The following is a 17588-nucleotide window of genomic DNA, read 5'->3' on the forward strand; positions in this document are numbered from 1 at the left end:
TACCCTACCATGTCATCACCTCTGATTTCATCTTTCTGGAACTCCCAAAATCTCAGAGGAGTTTGGAAAAGTCCTTAAGAAACATTTCAAAACTGCCTTTTGGGACAAATGGGAGTGTCTCTCCAGAAATTTACCTCCCAGGCATCTGGTGAAACACTGAACAGGAGAACACTATCACTTCCTGATGATAGTGACAACTCCTGTCACCTCCTTATCCCAGAGGACTTCATAAAGAGCTCATGATGCTCTAGAGGAGCAGTTGAACACCACTCTGACTCAAGCCGGGCAGCAAGGTGTTCACTGTGCCTTTGTGGCAGGAACTGCACTTCTCCAAGAGGACAACACCCCCAGTCAGGCCCAGAAGTCTCTAGGAGTCTTTGGGGCCTACCTGCTGCTTCCATTATCAACAAGGCTGCTTACTGAGGAGTTCGTTGTGAGTTGAAAATTGCGCTTCTGGTAAGTCTCTATTTTTAATCCAAGATACACTTTTCTAAGGAAACAGAGGAAGGTTGCTCAAGATGGAACCCATGAGAGTGGCAGCATGACCATGCCTGGCTTTCATTCATTTGGTCAGCCAACACTCATGGACCACCATCATGTGCCAGGCATGGAGATAAGAGCTATAACAAGGTGTTAATAGTAAGGGAGATAAGCAAATAAAGCACAGTGAGGGAGGTTTGCAGAGGGTGTTAGAGGCACATGGTACAGAGGATTAGGCAGGAGCACCTGGATGGCTCAGTTGGTTAGCGTCTGCTTCGGTTCAGGTCATGATCTCAGGGTCCTAGGATCGAGCCCCACATCAGGCTCCATGCTCAGCAGTGATTCTGCTTCTCCCTATCCCTCTGTGATTTCTCTCACTCTCTCTCAAATAAATAAATAAAAATCTTTAAAAAAGAAAAAAGGGATTAAGCAGTGGACAAACAATAAGGAGGATAAGGAGTTTCCAGGCAAAAAGAAAACATTGTACAACAGCATGGAAGCTAGAAAGAATATTATTGCATTCAAGGACTGCAAATAGTTTGGGAGGACTTAAGTGTGTGGCAGGAGAGAAGAAGAGAGGGTTCCATGGTGGATCTTGCTTGCCATGCTCAGGAGCTTGGACTTATCCACAGAGGAGACAGGGAGCCAGCAATGAGATGTGAGCAAGGACTTGATGTCTCCAGATTTGCTTTGTGGAGACATCCTTGGCTAATGTGTTGGGAATGGATGAATGGAGTTTCCAGGTCAGCAAACAAACTAATTAGGAAATGATTTAAATGACTGAGGTAAGAAGGGAGAGGGCTTGAATTACTTACAATGAAGTATGAGGATGGAGAGAAATCTATAGATCCAAGGCAGTCAGGAAGTGCTCAAAAAAAGACCTATTCAAAGAACTGATGGTGGTTAATGAATGAACGATGAGTCCTTGGATGGCAGTGACTGGGACAATTTCTGGTAAAATGGCTTACCCAGTGAGAGAGGCAGTCAGGTAGGGGCAGTGAAAGTTTTCTCCCTTTTTTTTTTTAAGATTTTATTTATTTGACAGACAGAGATCACAAGTAGGCAGAGAGGCAGGCAAAGAGAGAAAGCAGGAAGCATGCTCCTTGCTGAGCAGAGAGCCCAATGCAGGGCTCGATCCCAGGACCCTGATTTTTTAAATCACTACCAATTCTAAAATATAACCTGCTGCTTGCACATGCCACCGGTTAACTTTGTTCGATCACTCTGGAACCATCATATCAAACATCCTCCCTTGTGAAAACCGACTTTGAAAAATGGGTCACATGTGGCAGCCTCATAGATCCATTAGTATATACTGAAAGAGGTTGCAACCTCTAATGCCAGGGAGAGAAAGGAATCCCAAGTTGCTGAATTCTGGAATATCTATGCATTGTATAGGAGTATGGGTGGAATTTGTATAATACCTTTACACAATCAGACTTCCTCATTCAACATTGCTCAGTAATTAGGGGAGATTAACTATCTAGAGTCTGGGTTCTAGACTTGAACATTGCACCCAACAAGTCCTGAGTTGCTTTGCTAAGAACTTTGTATTCCCAGAAGATAGAAAACTCGGTTCCAGCCAACAAGGAGGAAGTAATTGGAGAAGTGAAATTAACTAAGTCCTGGAAGGAAATGACCAAATCACCTTCAATTATGTAATAACCAGCAAGTAGAATACATACACTGCAGACAGATTAGGAGAGAAGTATTTCATCATAGATTTTAGGAGCAAAGTATTTTTAAGCATTACTTTTTAAAAAACCATATGATTCCAGGGATAATAATCCTAACGTGGTCTTTTTTTATAGTGTTAGAACAGTCTTAAAGAAAAAGGAAAGGACAAAGGAAACCAAACAACAGAGCTACCAGTAGCAGGTGAGAAAATGAAAATGAATAAGGAAGAAACTCAGAAAAGGGAAGAGAGAGAACTAAATACCCAGTTTGGAAAGTCCCAGTGCTACCCTGAGAGAAGGAGAAAGAAGAGAATTCACACATGTCACAGCCAGGTGGGAAAAGGAAGAAGGACAGGGGAACAGAGTTTACCCTAATCCTAAGAGGACAGTGTGGAAAAATTTGTGGGCACAGTTTCCAAGATATATGAATCTGCCAAACTAATGTCATTTAGAATATAATTGAATCATTGAGAAAAAAATCTGCAGATGGGCACTGTGGACAGCACAAGATGGGAGCAAAAAATGTTTATAACAGTTAAAAGTAATTTTTTTAAAAAAAGGAAAAAAGGATCTGGTTTAGACTCAACTAAACCATGTTTGAGTCATGGTTCCAGCATTTACTAGTAATTAGTTAACTCTGTCAGTCTCAGTTTTCACATCTGTGAAATGGGTCAATGCTATCTACCTTAAAGTTTATTGCAAAGACTAAATAAGACAAGGGGAAAAGTGCCTGGTACTCAATAAAGGGCAGGGTTTTTTTTAAAGTATTGTTTCTAAATTTATGTCCAAGAAATATGATTTAATACAATGGTGTAAGACAGGGGCCGACATCCTATGACCTGCAGGACAAATCCAGTTAAGCCCATTCATTTACATATTATCTATGGCTGCTTTCTCACAACAATGACAGGGTTGAGTAGTTGCAACATAGACCCTGTGACTCATAAAGATTAAAATATTTACTATCTGGTCTTTTATAATGTTTCTAGATCCCTATATAAGCAGCACCAGAGCCCTGTGTTTATGGCAGACTACCTTATATCTATTCGTGCAAGAAAGATTCAGAGTAGAAACGTCCTGGCATCTACTCACCTACCAAAGGGCTTTTACTATTGAACCCAAAGGAAGGACAAGTTTCTTTGGACTCTCAGAGGTGGAATAATGACTCAGCCAGTAGGGAGAAGCCTCTGCAGACCATATACCTCACCAAACCTAGCAGCTTCCTCATATATTTGAGTCCTCCTTGTTCTAGACCAGGGAGGAGAATGGAGCATTCCTGAAATCCGCCCATCTGCTCTAAGTACCTGGATCCAAGAGCAGGGCAGACTCGATGGAGATGATGCTATAAGAAGAAAAGCAGAGGTCTCAAAACTAAAATCAGACTCTCCAATCTGAAATAATCTCTGAAACAGAAAGAAAAGGAAAGAAGTAGCCATGGAGACAGGCATGGCTACACAGGACATTTTAAACACTTTTGGGTACCAGAAAGGTCTATGGGAATGGTGGAAAGAAATGATAAGATTCTGAAGAAGAATATTAGGAAGTCCATGCCAAGGATGAGATGGGACTTGGAAAATGGTAGGGACAGTCATGGCTTTATGCTTTTCTGTACAAGAGAGTCAACAAGAACAAAATGGCCCATGACAGAGAGTAGATATTACTATAACTATACATGATAATATAAGAAATGACCCATGATCATTTGTCTTCTTGACTGAAGACCATTTGGGGGAGGTCAATCTTGCTAAGAGAAGCCAGAAGTTCAAGATCAGACATAAGATAGTACCAAGGCACTTGCTGCTCTGAATAACTGCCATTCTCCTGTCTTGGAGAAATGACCTGCCAGTGTAAAGGACAACTTGACTTGGAGGTGAGAAGGGCTTGAGTGACTCAAGAGGGAAGAGTCCTCCCCAAATGGAGTTTCCCACTACATCCTGGCATTGTCAACTCCCCACTTCTGCTTGTTCCATTTTTTATGGGTCTGCGTGGCCATTTACATCATTGTCACTCTGCCAGGCCCTCCCCCAGTGCAACTATTTCTGTAGTGAGAAGTTTTCTGTTGATTAGGGACTGGAAGGAAGTGCTATGGCCTGAGTAGTCTCTTTGAGGAGATGGGGTTGGATACATGCATTGTGCAACATACTTGCCTGACACAATGAGAAGTTTCACTTCCTGAGATGGACAGGATGCTGCCAGGTTTGGGGTCCAGGCTCTGGGCCTGGGATGAGACACAGCAGAACTAGAAACTACTACGTCAAGGGGCATTGCCCCATGGCTCCAAAATTTCCCTTGAGCAAAAAGAATGGGAACTTATGCATCCTGGATACAAAAAGATGGAGAAGTAGATTCGAGATTCCTGACCTCAAGCTCATAGTCCTTAGAAACAGAAAGGATTAACTCAGAAATGACGCTAGAGTCTCTTGCATACCTCCCTCTCTGTCACTGGCTTTCATCCTCCTCCACTCAGCTTCTCAACACATCAACAGGCTGAGAGCATCTCTGTGTTCTCTGGGCAGGAGAGCCCACAGAGCTATCAGACCTCCAGGTCTTGCTGACCCCAGCATAAGGACTCTGAGGAAGATGGTAGTTCCTTCAATGAAGTTTGGCAACCACTGCTTAATTGAGAGAGTGAAGCCCATGGAGGCAAAACAGAAAAGTCCATTAAGCTCCTTGGGGCCTCTAAAGTGTCTGCAGAACTAGACACCCGATTTTATAAGGGTTCAGAGTTGGGAACCGACTATTGCTTACCAAACTCACAAGAAATTGATGCATTGAACAGGATGCAGCTTTTTTTTTAAGAATTTATTTATTTATTTGAGAGAGTGAGAGAATATACATGTGTCTGCACACCCACAACTTGAGGGGGCAGGGGCAGAGGGAGAGAGAGCAGCAGGCTCCCCACTGAGCAGAGAGCCAGACGCAGGGCTAGATCCCAGGATCCTGGGATCATGACCTACATGAAAGGCAGATGCCTAACCGACTGAGCCACACAAGAGCCCCCAGTATGCAACTTTTAGATTGCCTGTGGAACATAAAACTTACTAATGATAGCATTCTTGAGCCTGTCTTCCTGATACTCCACCGCCCAGGTGCCCCAATAAACCAGCAAGATTTCAATTCAGTGCTCTAAATGCTGTAATATAGATGTGCCAAAAGGGGTGGGGAAGGCCCCATTTCTAGGCTTTATGCACAGTTTATGACCTAGTCATTCAATCATTCTACAAATGGGAAGGTTACCCTTGGCCAGTATGCTGGGCAGGTACTTTGCTGGTCTCTGAGTTCAACAAAGTCTGGTGTATTTTGATACACTAACAACAAAGTATCTGAAAGAAAGGGGCACCTGGGTGGCTCAGTGGGTTAAGCCTCTGCCTTCAGCTCAGGTCATGATCTCAGGGTCCTGTGATTGAGCCCCATGTCGGGTTCTCTGCTCAGCAGGGAACCTGATTCCCCCTTTCTCTCTGCCTGCTTCTCTCCTTACTTGTGATCTCTCTCTCTGTCAAAGAAATAAATAAAAGCTTTAAAAATATATATCTAGGGCACCTGGGTGGCTCAGTGGGTTAAGCCGCTGCCTTCGGCTCAGGTCATGATCTCAGGGTCCTGGGATTGAGTCCCGCATCGGGCTCTCTGCTCAGCAGGGAGCCTGCTTCCTCCTCTCTCTCTCTGCCTTCCTCTCTGCCTACTTGTGATCTCTCTCTGTCAAATAAATAAATAAAATCTTTTTAAAAAAAAAAAATATATATATATATAAAAGAAAAGTAAAGAAAATAATCCCATTTATAATAGCATCAAAAACAATAAAATAAATAGAAATAATTTAACCAAGAAGGTGAAAAATCTGTACACTAAAACTATGAGACATTAATGAAAGAAATTAAGGAAAACGCAAATAAATGGAAAGATATCTCAAGTTCATGGACTGGAATAATAATAATAACACTATTAAAATGTCCATACTATTTAAAGCCATCTATAGATTCAAGACAACAGTTATTTAAATTACGGTAGCATATTTTACAGAAATAAAAAAATCCTGGGCCACCGGGGCGGTTCAGTCACTTGAGCATCCAACTCTTGATTTGGTTTGTATCATAATCTCAAGTTGTGAGATTGAGCCCCGCCTGTGCAGAGCAGGCAGCCTCCTTGGGATTCTGTCTCTCCCTCTCCCTCAGCCCCTCCCCCACCTGCTTATCCTCTTCTGGAAGGAAGGAAGGAAGGAAGGAAGGGAGGAAGGAAGGAAGGAAGGAAGGATCCTAAAATTTTTATGGCACCAAAGACCCCGAATAGCCAAAGCAATCTTGAGAAAGAAACACAAAGCTGAGGTATCACATTTCCTAATTTCAAACTAAACTATAAAATCGTAATAATCAAAACAGTATAGTAGTGGCATAAAAACAGACACATAGACCAAAGGAACAGAATTGAGAGCCCAGAAATAAGCCCATGCATATATGGTCAGCTAATATTTAACAAGGGAGTCAAGAATACTCAATGGAGAAAAGATAGTCTTTCTAACGCATGGTGTTGGGAAAACTAGATATTCACAAGCAAAGGAATAAAACCGGAGACCCCTATATTACATCACTTACAAAAATTAACTCAAAATGTATTAAAGACTTAAAAGTAAGACCTGAAACTGTAAAGCTCCTGTAAGAAAATATAGGGGGAAAGCTCCTTGACACTAGTCTTGGCGATGTTTTTTTTTTTAATATGACACCGAAAGCACAAGCAACAAAAGCAAAAATAAACAAGGGGACTGTCACACTGAGCAACTTCTGCACAGCAAAAGAAACAATCAATGAAACAAAAAGGTAACTTCAGAATAGGAGAAGGTATTTGTAAAACACAGGTAAGGGTTTAATATCCAAAATATGTAAGAAACTCCTATAACTCAATAGCAAAAAAAAATCTAATTTAAAAAGGGCAGAGGACCTCAATAGACATTTTTCCAGAAAAGACATTCAGATGGCCAGCAGCTACATGAAAAGATGCCTAACATCACTAATCATCAGGGAAATTCAAAACGAAAGGACAAGAGCTAATTGCTTCACACGTGTTAGAATGGATATCATCAAAAAGATAGGAGATAACGAGTTTTGGTGAGGATGTAGAGAAAAGGGAAACCTAGAGCACTGTTGGCAGGAATGTAAATTGGTAGAACATCTATGGAAAGCAAACAATATAGAGGTTACTCAAAAAATTATAAGTACCTTAGGATCCAGGATTTCCCCTTCTAGGTATATATCCGAAGGAAATAAAGTCACTGTCTCAGGCATCTCCACTCCCATATTCATTGCAGCTTTATTCACAACAGTCAAGACATGGAAACAACCTCAATGTCCATCAACAGATGAATGGGTCAAAATGTGATATATAAAGGAATATCATTCAGTCATAAAAAAGAAGGAAATCCTGCCAATTGTGACCATATGATGGACCTTGAGGGCACTACACTAAGTAAAATCAGTCAGAGAGAAAAAGACAAATGCTTTATTATTTCACCTATATGTGGAATTTTTTTTTTTTTAAAAAGGCAAACTCACAGAAACAGAAAAGAATAGGAAGAGTTTGGTCAAACTTCAAGTTATACGATGAGTAAGTTCTGGGAATCCAATATACATACAACATGATGACTATTGTTAACCATACCATATCATATACTTGAAAGTGGCTAAGGTGTAGATCTTTAATGTTCTCACCATAAAAAGATAAATATGTATCTTTTTGTAAATATGTATATGTTTATATGTAAATATAAAATATGTAAATATGTATAATTATGTGAGGTGATGGATGTGCTGATTAACCTTATTGTGATAATCTTTTTGTGATATGTATGCATAGCAAACCATTGTGTTGTACACCTTAAACTTACACAATGTTTCTTTTTTTAATTACATCTCAACAGAGCTAGGGAGAAAAAACCAGTCAGATCACTCTTGGAGATATTAAGAGATACAGTAGCAGCTGGATATTCTTATAAAAACAATATTCCACTTTTCAAAGTTAAGAGAAAAATGATTTTAGGCAGAAAACATTATTTGCATCTTTTTAAAAGATTATCTTTTTTTTAAGATTTTATTTATTTATTTGAGAGAGAGAGAATGAGAGAGAGAGAGAGAGAGAGCTTGAGAAAGGGGAGGGTCAGAGGGAGAAGCAGACTCCCTGCCAAGCAGGGAGCCTGATGCCGGACTCGATCCCAGGACTCAAGGATCATGACCTGAGCCAAAGGCAGTCCCTTAAGCAACTGAGCCACCCAGGTGCCCCAAAGATTATTTATTTATTTATTTGACAGAGAGAGAAAGAGATCACAAGTAGGCAAAGAGGCAGGCAGAGGGGGAGGGGGAGGCAGGCTCCCCACTGAGCAGACAGCCCGATGCAGGGCTCGATCCCAGGACCCTGAGATCATGACCTGAGCTAAAGGCAGAGGCCCAAACCACTGAGCCACTCAGGTGCCCCATCTTGTTTGCATTTTAAAAAGGGATCGTGACCCTGAAAGCTTGACTTACTTGATGTGGGAAACAAAGGCAGAAGAGAAAATATTAAGTTTCCTTACTACCTACAGCCCATTTACCAGTCCTTGAAACAGACAGAGTAACATTCCTCTAGGGACTCAACTGCCTCAATGTCAATACTTTGCTAAGGGCCGACCTACCACCTTCCTCTCCCCAGGATCCTGTAAGTCTACTTTAACATAAAAAATTTCCTTTAAAATTTTCCTTTATCTTGAAACCCCTCGAGATATGTTTTGACAATCACCCCCCCAGCATATGGCCCACTGATATACATTTGAAGGGTCTTGAGTATGATTTTGTTAGACAGTAATTAATGACCTTTTCCCAACAGTAGCTAGCCCCCTCAAGGTCCTGAAAACCTTGTTTCCAAATTCCTTAGAGATTTACTCTTTCCCCAACCCCCTCTCAACTTGAAAGTATATAACGGGCCACTCGTCATGACCCCTGTGCAGCTCTTCCTGCCCATGGGTCCCATCCCTGTGCTTGAATAAAACAACCTTTTTTCACCAAAGACGTCTCAAGAATTCTTTCCTGGCCATCAGCTTCAAACCCTAATGTTCTTTCCTACCTCATTATTCACAATCTTTTCAAATACATTCCCAATCCGGGCTTATTCATTCTTCATCAAGTATTGTTAGAGACTGCATGTGTAACTGGCTAGGGTACCAGCACCTGGTCTGAAAGGGTTGAACGAGCTTATCTGCAAGGGTCTCCCAGCCCCATCAGGAGCTGAATCCCTGAACAACTATATATTTTCTGCCCCATCCCAGGAGGCCACCTGTCTCCCCAGAGGCTTCCGTAATTAACCCTGAGCTTCCAAAGTAGAGAACAGCAACCTCAGTTCAGACTGAAAGGGTTGCTGTCACTTTTTAGACCCCTTAATCCATCTCCAAGTGAGAAGTCTCCTAAATTTAAGTGCAATGCATGAGTGAGGGAGCCTGTTCATGCAGGTATCTGTGTGTCCTCCATTTTGTTCCAGAGACCCTAAATTAAAATAGTACTCTAACCTAGGAAAATCCTATATTTTAATACTGACATCATTTGTGTAACAGTTGTCAGAAAAACAATATATATTTGCATAATGACACATCTGCAAAAATGTGTCATCATTCACTACCCATTGCCTTTCCATGGGCTAGACAATTATTTCAGTACACCCCTTCCCCAGATTACCACTGCTCCTCCTTTGTTTTTTAATTTGGTTGTGAAATCAGTTAGCCAAAGGGGAAATTCTTAAGTTCTCCCACTTCTGCTTTTTAAAGACTATAAAAGTGAGGTAGAAATTGGCAGATGGCATAGCTCTTTGAGGCACAGCGGTCCACTCCAGGATTCTATTCACTCCAGCCAGTCTTCATCACTCAGGTACAACTTGAACTACCTCTTCTTTATGACTAGGTTCCAGTCAAGTCTATCTCTCTGTCTCTGTCTCTCTCTCTCATCCTCCCTCCCTCACCCTTCCTCTCTGCCTGAGGGCTGGGCTTTTCACAAACCTGCCACGTATATTATAGCTACGGTTTGTGAAATGTTGTGGGAATGGGTGTTGCTTATGTAGCAGCTGATGTCTGAGAGCTCAGGGTCAAAGTCTCTCTGCTCCAGATCTAACAAAAATATGGGTTTGGGTTTGGTTTCCTCTGGACCCAAAGGAATGCTCTTTCATGCATTCACTTGTTCACTTAAAGATTGCTCCTTTACGTGCCTGCCATGTGCCAGGTGCTGAGACGAGCTCCCATATGAAGGCAGCCCCCATGGAGACTGGCAGGGCAGGAGTCACTCGTTTTCTCCTCTTTACACAGGTTTCTGAAGCAACCATGGCAAGAGTACCTGAACCCACCAGTGAAGTGATGTCTTATGGCTACAGGTCAGTGGGGAGACCAAGACCAGCAGTGTGAGCAGAGCTCGTCTTTCAAGAGTGGAGTGTTATCTGTGCTTGGAGACCAGATTTGTCCTCCAAAATGCCTCTTCTGGTGGCAAGCATGGCTCTAAGTTAACCTGGTGTGAAGACTGATGTCCCACTGAAAGTTCAGCCTTCGGACCCATAGACCTTCCAGATGTTGCTGCTGCAGGGGCTTCTTGCAAATGGCAAATAGGAAGAAAAGATTGCAAGTGCACAATACAGGGCACACATCCTGGCAAAGTTTGGCTTGAGAGAGAGGAAAAGCTCAGCGGGGAAGTGGGTGGAAGTCTGGTCTCAGGATCCAACAGAGAGTACCCAGGATACCCGCCCTGCCTCCTATGGCATTCCATGCATATTACCACAAAACCTGCCGGCAGCTTTCAGCAACTCTAAGGGACATACTATTTGCAGTTTCCTATTAATAATGAAGACTGTTTTGGGGGAATTTAAAGAAAAGAAAAGAAAACTTGTCTGGGAGACATACTTGAGCAATCTCTCTGTTTTCATTACAGTGACGAGAATGACCTTTTCTTTGAGGCTGATGGTCCTGGAAAGATGAAGGTGAGACCATGGGCTTAGCTCACAACTCCTAAAGAGACTGACATGGGAGAGGCTCCAGGAAAAGGGTCTGGGATACTTTGTTTCCGTGGTATTTTGTGATGGAAGGACTTTTACCTCTTCCACTGAGACAGACAAAGATGGAACTGGATGCTGACTTGGTCACTATCCCACTGCCACGTCACTCATTAAGGCTTGGTGATGATGGCCATGCTTGCAGAGGGCAAGGTGGAAAGGCAGTGGTGATAAAGTTTGCTGCATCTTGTTAGGAAAGCAGACAAGGCTCCACACAAATTTGATTTTCCTTTTTGGAGAGGGTTCCACCTACGTACATCACTTAAGTCCTTGGGAACTAATGTATGCCTGCCCCCTTTAAAGATAGGATAGTTTTTCCTCCCTGGGGTAAAGCTTATGACAATAAGATGTAGATTATGTAAACAAAAAGATGATCTTAAACAAGCCATTTCACCCTCTGGGCCTCTGAAAAATAAGGGGAATGAACCAGATGATCTTTGAGTTCCTGGCATCCTGTAACATTCAATTCTGAAATATTGTCAATGGTGGCTAACTTTATCCCTGGAAATGGGTGTTTTTCTGACTCTCAACCTTATTTGGTGACATTTTAATGTTTGAAGTGTCTCCTCTTCTGTATGAGGCCTGATGACTTTCCAAGGTGGTACAACCATCAACCTAGATAGGTCATTTGGACGGACTAGCAAGCAGCTACCTTTCTCTGATTTTTTTATTTCCAATTCTTGGTAGCCTCCCCTAACCTAATAATCCAGTCCCTACCCTTGTAAAAAGTACATTTCTTTAAATGTTTTTAAAGCGGTCACTGGTTTACTCCAGCCCTGGGTGGGCTGTGGCTTCTCTGTCTGGCCCTTACCCCCACTGCTCCTTGCAGCAACTGGGCTCCCTCTCATTGGGAGCCTCAGCTCTGGTCAGGAACTTACGGTCACACTCAGCTTTCCTCTGTGCACTTAGAGGCCTCTATAACTGTCCTTTGAGAGTTCAAACCATTATCAACCTCACTTAAGCCTTCATCCAGTTATATCCCCCTGAATAAAGGGAAAATGGGAACATATTTCACAAATAGTAACCACTTTTAAAGTATTTGTAGAATGTAGACCTTGTAGAGAATAATCAAAAACTTGTTGAATGAACATAGATGAATGGAAACTCTTTTGCTCATCACTGCCATGAAGAATTAAATACATAGTGTTAGAGCATAAAGGATACAAAAAGACACAGAGGGTAAGAAGGTATACATTTATGGTTAGGTGGAGCAGTGTATACAAAAGATAAATGAGGTAGACGGTTTTATTCTAAAAGAATACCATATAGGCCAGCAGAAAGCCCATAGTTCTAGTTTTCGGTCTGCCTCTAACTTGCCACAGGCCCTTGGATAAACCACTAAACCTCTCTGGGCTTCAGAGAGGGGAGAGTTTAGCATTAGAAGCTCAGTTATCCCCAAGGCCCCTTTGGCCTCTCTGATGGGAAAGCAGTTCTCTGGCCCAACCACCTTAACACACCCTTCCTTGGTCTCTCCACAGTGCTGCTTCCAAGACCTGAACAACAGCTCTCTGGAAGAGGAGGGCATCCAGCTTCAAGTCTCCCACCAGCTCCATAACAAGAGTCTGAGCCATGTCGTGTCAGTCGTTGTGGCTTTGGAGAAGCTGAAGAAGATATCTGTACCCTGCTCACTGCCCCTCCAGGATGATGACCTGATGAATGTTTTTCACTGCATCTTTGCAGAAGGTATTTACTGAGAACCTCGGGTAGACAGGAGACCTTGGGTCATTTGCTTCTCAGAGTCCATAACTCAGCAGTCAACTATTCTGCCCTGAAGCTGAAGCCTTTTAAAAGGAGAAGGCCCAGTAATGAGAGAAAAACAGAGAAGCCTAGACACTAAAGGGATTATCTCTTTAGTTGAAACTATTCTTTTTTTTTTTTAAGATTTTATTTATTTATTTGACAGAGAGCGATCACAAGTAGGCAGAGAGGCAGGCAGAGAGAGAGGAGGAAGCAGGCTCCCTGCTAAGCAGAGAGCCCGATATGGGGCTCGATGCCAGGACCCTGGGATCATGACCTGAGCCAAAGGCAGAGGCTTTAACCCACTGAGCCACCCAGGCACCCCAGTTGAAACTATTCTTAAAGTCGGACCTCGATAACTACTCACATTTGCCAGTCACTCCACCAATCTTAGGCTTTCGTTTGCACTACCTCCCGCAAGTCTCACGATGTCCCCATTGGGCTAGTGTTACTGCCATTGCCACCTATGTGAGTAGCTCTATTGCTAGTCCACAGCAAGCCCGAACCCACATCTCATGGTGCCAGGTCCAGTGTTCTCACATACCCCAGCTTCTCCCCACCAATGTTATAATCAAATTCTGGCTGTGCATAGCCTCCAAAAAAACCAAATTCTGCTGCCTTCTATCATCTGGCCTGCCCTTCCAATTTTCTTCCTAACAACTTATATGCTCCACATTTCAGAACCCATCATCTTTGAAAAGTGTGATGATAACGCCTTTGTTCATGATGCACCCCCACGATCCCTGGACTGCAAATTCCAGGACATAAACCAAAAATCCCTGGTGCTGTATAACTCGTATGAGCTTCGGGCGCTCCACCTCAACGGAACTAGTGTGAACCAACAAGGTAACTGGGCACATCTGGATTCCTTTCTTGGCCTCCTGGCTGCTTGCTAATTCTCCACATTTTTAACAAAGTAGAACAATAAGGCGAATTATGAACATCAATGAAAAAACATTTAATAATGAACATGTAAGCTTTTTGTTTTGGTCCTAGCAATAACACCAGGTTGATTCCCTTAGAATGTTCATTTTTCAGCAAGAGATGAGACTCAGAGAAATTAGAATGCTCGTCACACCCAGGACCATTGTCCAGCCAAGTCTTTGAATAATAGCACAATGTCAGTGCTTCCATTAGAAAGGGGTCATTTGATGAACATGACCTAATGCCTGTGGGTTCCTTTTTCCTGTTGTTGAAGTTGAAACTAGAGTGTCAACCAGATAATGTGTCCATCCTCGTTCCCAACCCTGCCCCTTTAACCCTAACATCCTTCCCGCCCAATACCAGATGGCTCCTTGTAGGGAAGTTTTACTGACAAGCAGGAACTTATCTCTCTCTATTGTAACGAGCAGATGTTTCAAGTGGAGAGCCCATCACTTGTGGAAATCTGCCTGGCACCCCGCCACTGTGGCTGAACCTGTATGCAGGAGCACAGCCACAGGAGCAGCTGAAAGGAGCAGCCTGTTCTCTCCCAAGGCTGCTGACCTTGGGGAGAGGCATCTCAGCCAGGCCAGGACAAACCTGTTTCTTTCTAACTGGGTTGTGAGCATGACCTAAAGGCCCCCAAATGAGATGGCCGTGACTAAGGAAAATTAAAATGCGTGTCTATTTGGAGCCACTTTTCTCAGTGAAGCCTCCCCTCTCCAAGTTCCTCCCATTTGTTATTCCATGTTCCTGACACAGATTCGTGCCTGTTTTCTTTCAGGAGCCCTGATCTACCTCTTTTCTTGCCTTTCACGTTAATCAAATTGTTCTGCTCATTTGGATGGGCATACCACTGGCCCAAAATGGCTTCCTTCCATTTCCAAAACTTAGATCCCCTAATTCTTCACTGCCACGGTGATGAGGCTCTAAGAAACCCCCAGATCTTCTTTAGAGAAAAGAAACAACCAACTAAGCCTGCTATTTTCTGTGGGAAGCCAAGTTATCCTATCTGTTAGGCCACGGGAACCCCAGTGCGGCTCCCACAGCAAGTGTTAATTGTATGAGTCCTGGGCTGGGAGTCCAGTGGTTGGGCCAACCCTGCACTGCTGTGTGTTCCTGACCACAAGGCCCCCTTCCTTTCTCTAGCGGTGTTCCGCATGACCTTCGTGCAAGAGGATGAAGATAATAGCAAGATACCTGTGGCCTTGTGCATCAAGGAAAAGAATCTGTACCTGTCCTGTGTGATGAAAGATGGGAAGCCCACCTTGCAGCTGGAGGTGAGTGAGTACCAGGGGCTGAAGGCTCCCCAGGGCTCTTCTCAAACACCCTTAGGCCTCACTCACTTCCAAGACAACGACCCTTTCCCTGCCCAGGAAATTTGGGAGTAAAATACTTGATAATTTTGCATAAATGTAAATAAGTTTAATTGTTAGATGCATGTAACTTTTACTCCCACCACAGAAAATTAAGTCATTTTGCTGATATTATTACATCCTGCCATTGCTACCACCCAATAGATGATACAATGTTAGGATTAGAAGGATTATAACATTGTTAAGTTTACTTCAATTGATAAATGACACTTTGGGAAGTTAATCCATTCAAGGGAGCTGTCACCTATCATCTCCTCCACTCCCCAAATCACCCTCCACCCCACTCCACCCCCAACCAGCTTTCCCAACAAAAGTTTCATTTCTAAATTGAAGTCATCCTAGCCAGGGCCATAAGGAAAAATAGAGCAAAAGTCCTTGGAAACTAGCGACTCCTAAAGTTTTAATCCAATTTTCACTTTTTAATAAAATTTCCACCTATATTATGCTCCCTGCCATTTGATATTAAGTTTCAGAAAAGAGTAAGAGTCCTTTCAGTCACTACACAGAAATTTGGGGTCACCAAGGTAAATCAGGAATCTGGATCCTGGTCCTATGCCACGTCAGTTTCCTCTCACTGAACTAGAGAATAATTTCACTAGAGTGTCTTTGTCTCATAAAAATTCTTATTTCTGTTTTGTTTTGTTTTGTTTTGTTTTTTTGCAGATGTTAGACCCCAAAGTTTACCCAAAGAAGAGGATGGAAAAGCGATTTGTCTTCAACAAGACAGAAATCAGGAAAAAGGTGGAATTTGAGTCTTCCCAGTTTCCCAACTGGTACATCAGCACCTCTCAGGCAGAAGCAATGCCTGTCTTCCTGGGAAATAACAGAGGTGGTAACGACATAACTGACTTCACCATGGAACTCTCTTCCTAGAGACCTGTACCCAGAGAGTCCACAAGTGCTGAGTAACTCTTAGTGCTGGTGGAAAGGGAATAGAAGGGTTTAAACGTGACCTCAAGCTGAACTTCACTCTCTAATCAGTGCACAGCTGCCTTCCCTAAATCACTGCTAATAAGATCTCCTGCCTACCAACCAGGTGGAATAGCCCGCTCTTCTCAGGGCCAATCCTCAGCCCCCCTCTGCTGAGTCAGGTCCCTCTCATCATTTCTGCTCACTCGAAGCCAGCCTGGCAGAGGCCGTTACGTGTTAGGTGCCAAGAAAACCTCTGTCCTTTAAGCCCCAGCTTCTGATGAACAACCACTTAACTATTTATTTATTTATTTATTTATTGGTGGGTTATTCTATTTAAGTCAAGAGGGACAAGAAGCATCAGTGTCTGTGAAAGAGCCCACTCTTCAAGAGTTACGAAATGAATTTAATTTGCACTAATGTGCCATCTTTCTATCAAGTCCTTTCTGAAGAACACTCAGATTGTTTGAACAGGAATATTTATGAATGATTAAGTATAATCACACTGCTTCATGATTCTGAAATAAACTTCACTGAAAAAAAATATTTTTTTGCCCATGTGGTAATTGCCTTTTCTTGAATCTGACACAGAAGAGTAAAGATAAATGGGGCCATGAGAATTCGCCTTGGGAAACTGGAAGCCCACTCCTCATCACTGAGCATGGCAAAATATCTAGGAACATCACTAACCAGCAAAGACAAACCTACCTATCCCACCCCTTCATTTCTGTTTCTCCTCAAAAGGATATTTGGTCTACAAGTTTAATCTAAAAAATGGGATCAGCTGAAGTAAGGCAGGAAGTGTTGGGAGTAACCACTGACAACAATTTCTCTACTCATTTATTCAACAAACATTTATTAAGTAAATCCTATGTACTAGGAGCTAGGAGTACAGAAACAAGATAGGTAAGGCATTCCTAGTTAGATAGGAGAGGCAGATGGATAGAAGTAAAAATAAGGCAACGTGGCAAACAGAGGTAAGTTAAAGCATGAAAAAAGCAGCCAGGAGGACAACATCTACTGTGAAGGACAGATGGTCAAGGAGGACAGCATGAGTCAGACCGGAAAGAATGAGCAGGAGTTCCACACAAAGAAGGGAAAGGGTTCTCTTAGTACTGGGACCAGTGTGGTCAAAAGTATGGAGCAAAAAAATGAATAATAAGGGGCACCTGGATGGTTCAGTTGGTTCAACAACTGCCTTTGGCACAGGCCGTGATCCTGGGTACTGGGATCAAGTCCCGTTTTGGGCTCCTTGCTCAGCAGGGAGTCTACTTCTCCCACTCACTTCTCCCCTCTCATGCTTCCTCTCTCTCTCTCTCTCAAATAAATTAAAAATCTTTTAAAATTTTTAAATAAAAAGTGAATAATAAATGATGTAAGGAGTAAACTTTCCAAAATTGCAGAAGTCACCACACAAAGTCAAAGTCAAAACACAAAGTCAAAACACAAA

At 42.7% G+C, this 17588-nt stretch overlaps 1 protein-coding gene across 2 annotated transcripts; it reads left to right on the plus strand.

The window, feature by feature from the left end:
• The first annotated feature begins 270 nt into the window (after positions 1–270).
• On the plus strand, positions 271–16671 carry IL1B (interleukin 1 beta). Of its 2 annotated transcripts, none has more exons than XM_044262505.1 (7): positions 271–456; positions 10462–10526; positions 11075–11123; positions 12674–12878; positions 13614–13778; positions 15003–15133; positions 15893–16671. In XM_044262505.1, the coding sequence occupies exons 2-7, from the start codon at positions 10477–10479 to the stop codon at positions 16100–16102; spliced, it is 810 nt and encodes a 269-aa protein (XP_044118440.1). In that variant the 5' UTR covers positions 271–456; positions 10462–10476; the 3' UTR covers positions 16103–16671. The 2 variants fall into 2 exon arrangements, with proteins under 2 accessions (XP_044118440.1, XP_044118441.1); XM_044262506.1 differs by lacking the exon at positions 271–456 and adding an exon at positions 9949–10030.
• Positions 16672–17588: the final 917 nt, after the last annotated feature.

This window comes from Neovison vison, chromosome 8, assembly GCF_020171115.1.
Source record: "Neovison vison isolate M4711 chromosome 8, ASM_NN_V1, whole genome shotgun sequence".
NCBI classification, from domain to species: domain Eukaryota; kingdom Metazoa; phylum Chordata; class Mammalia; order Carnivora; family Mustelidae; genus Neogale; species Neogale vison.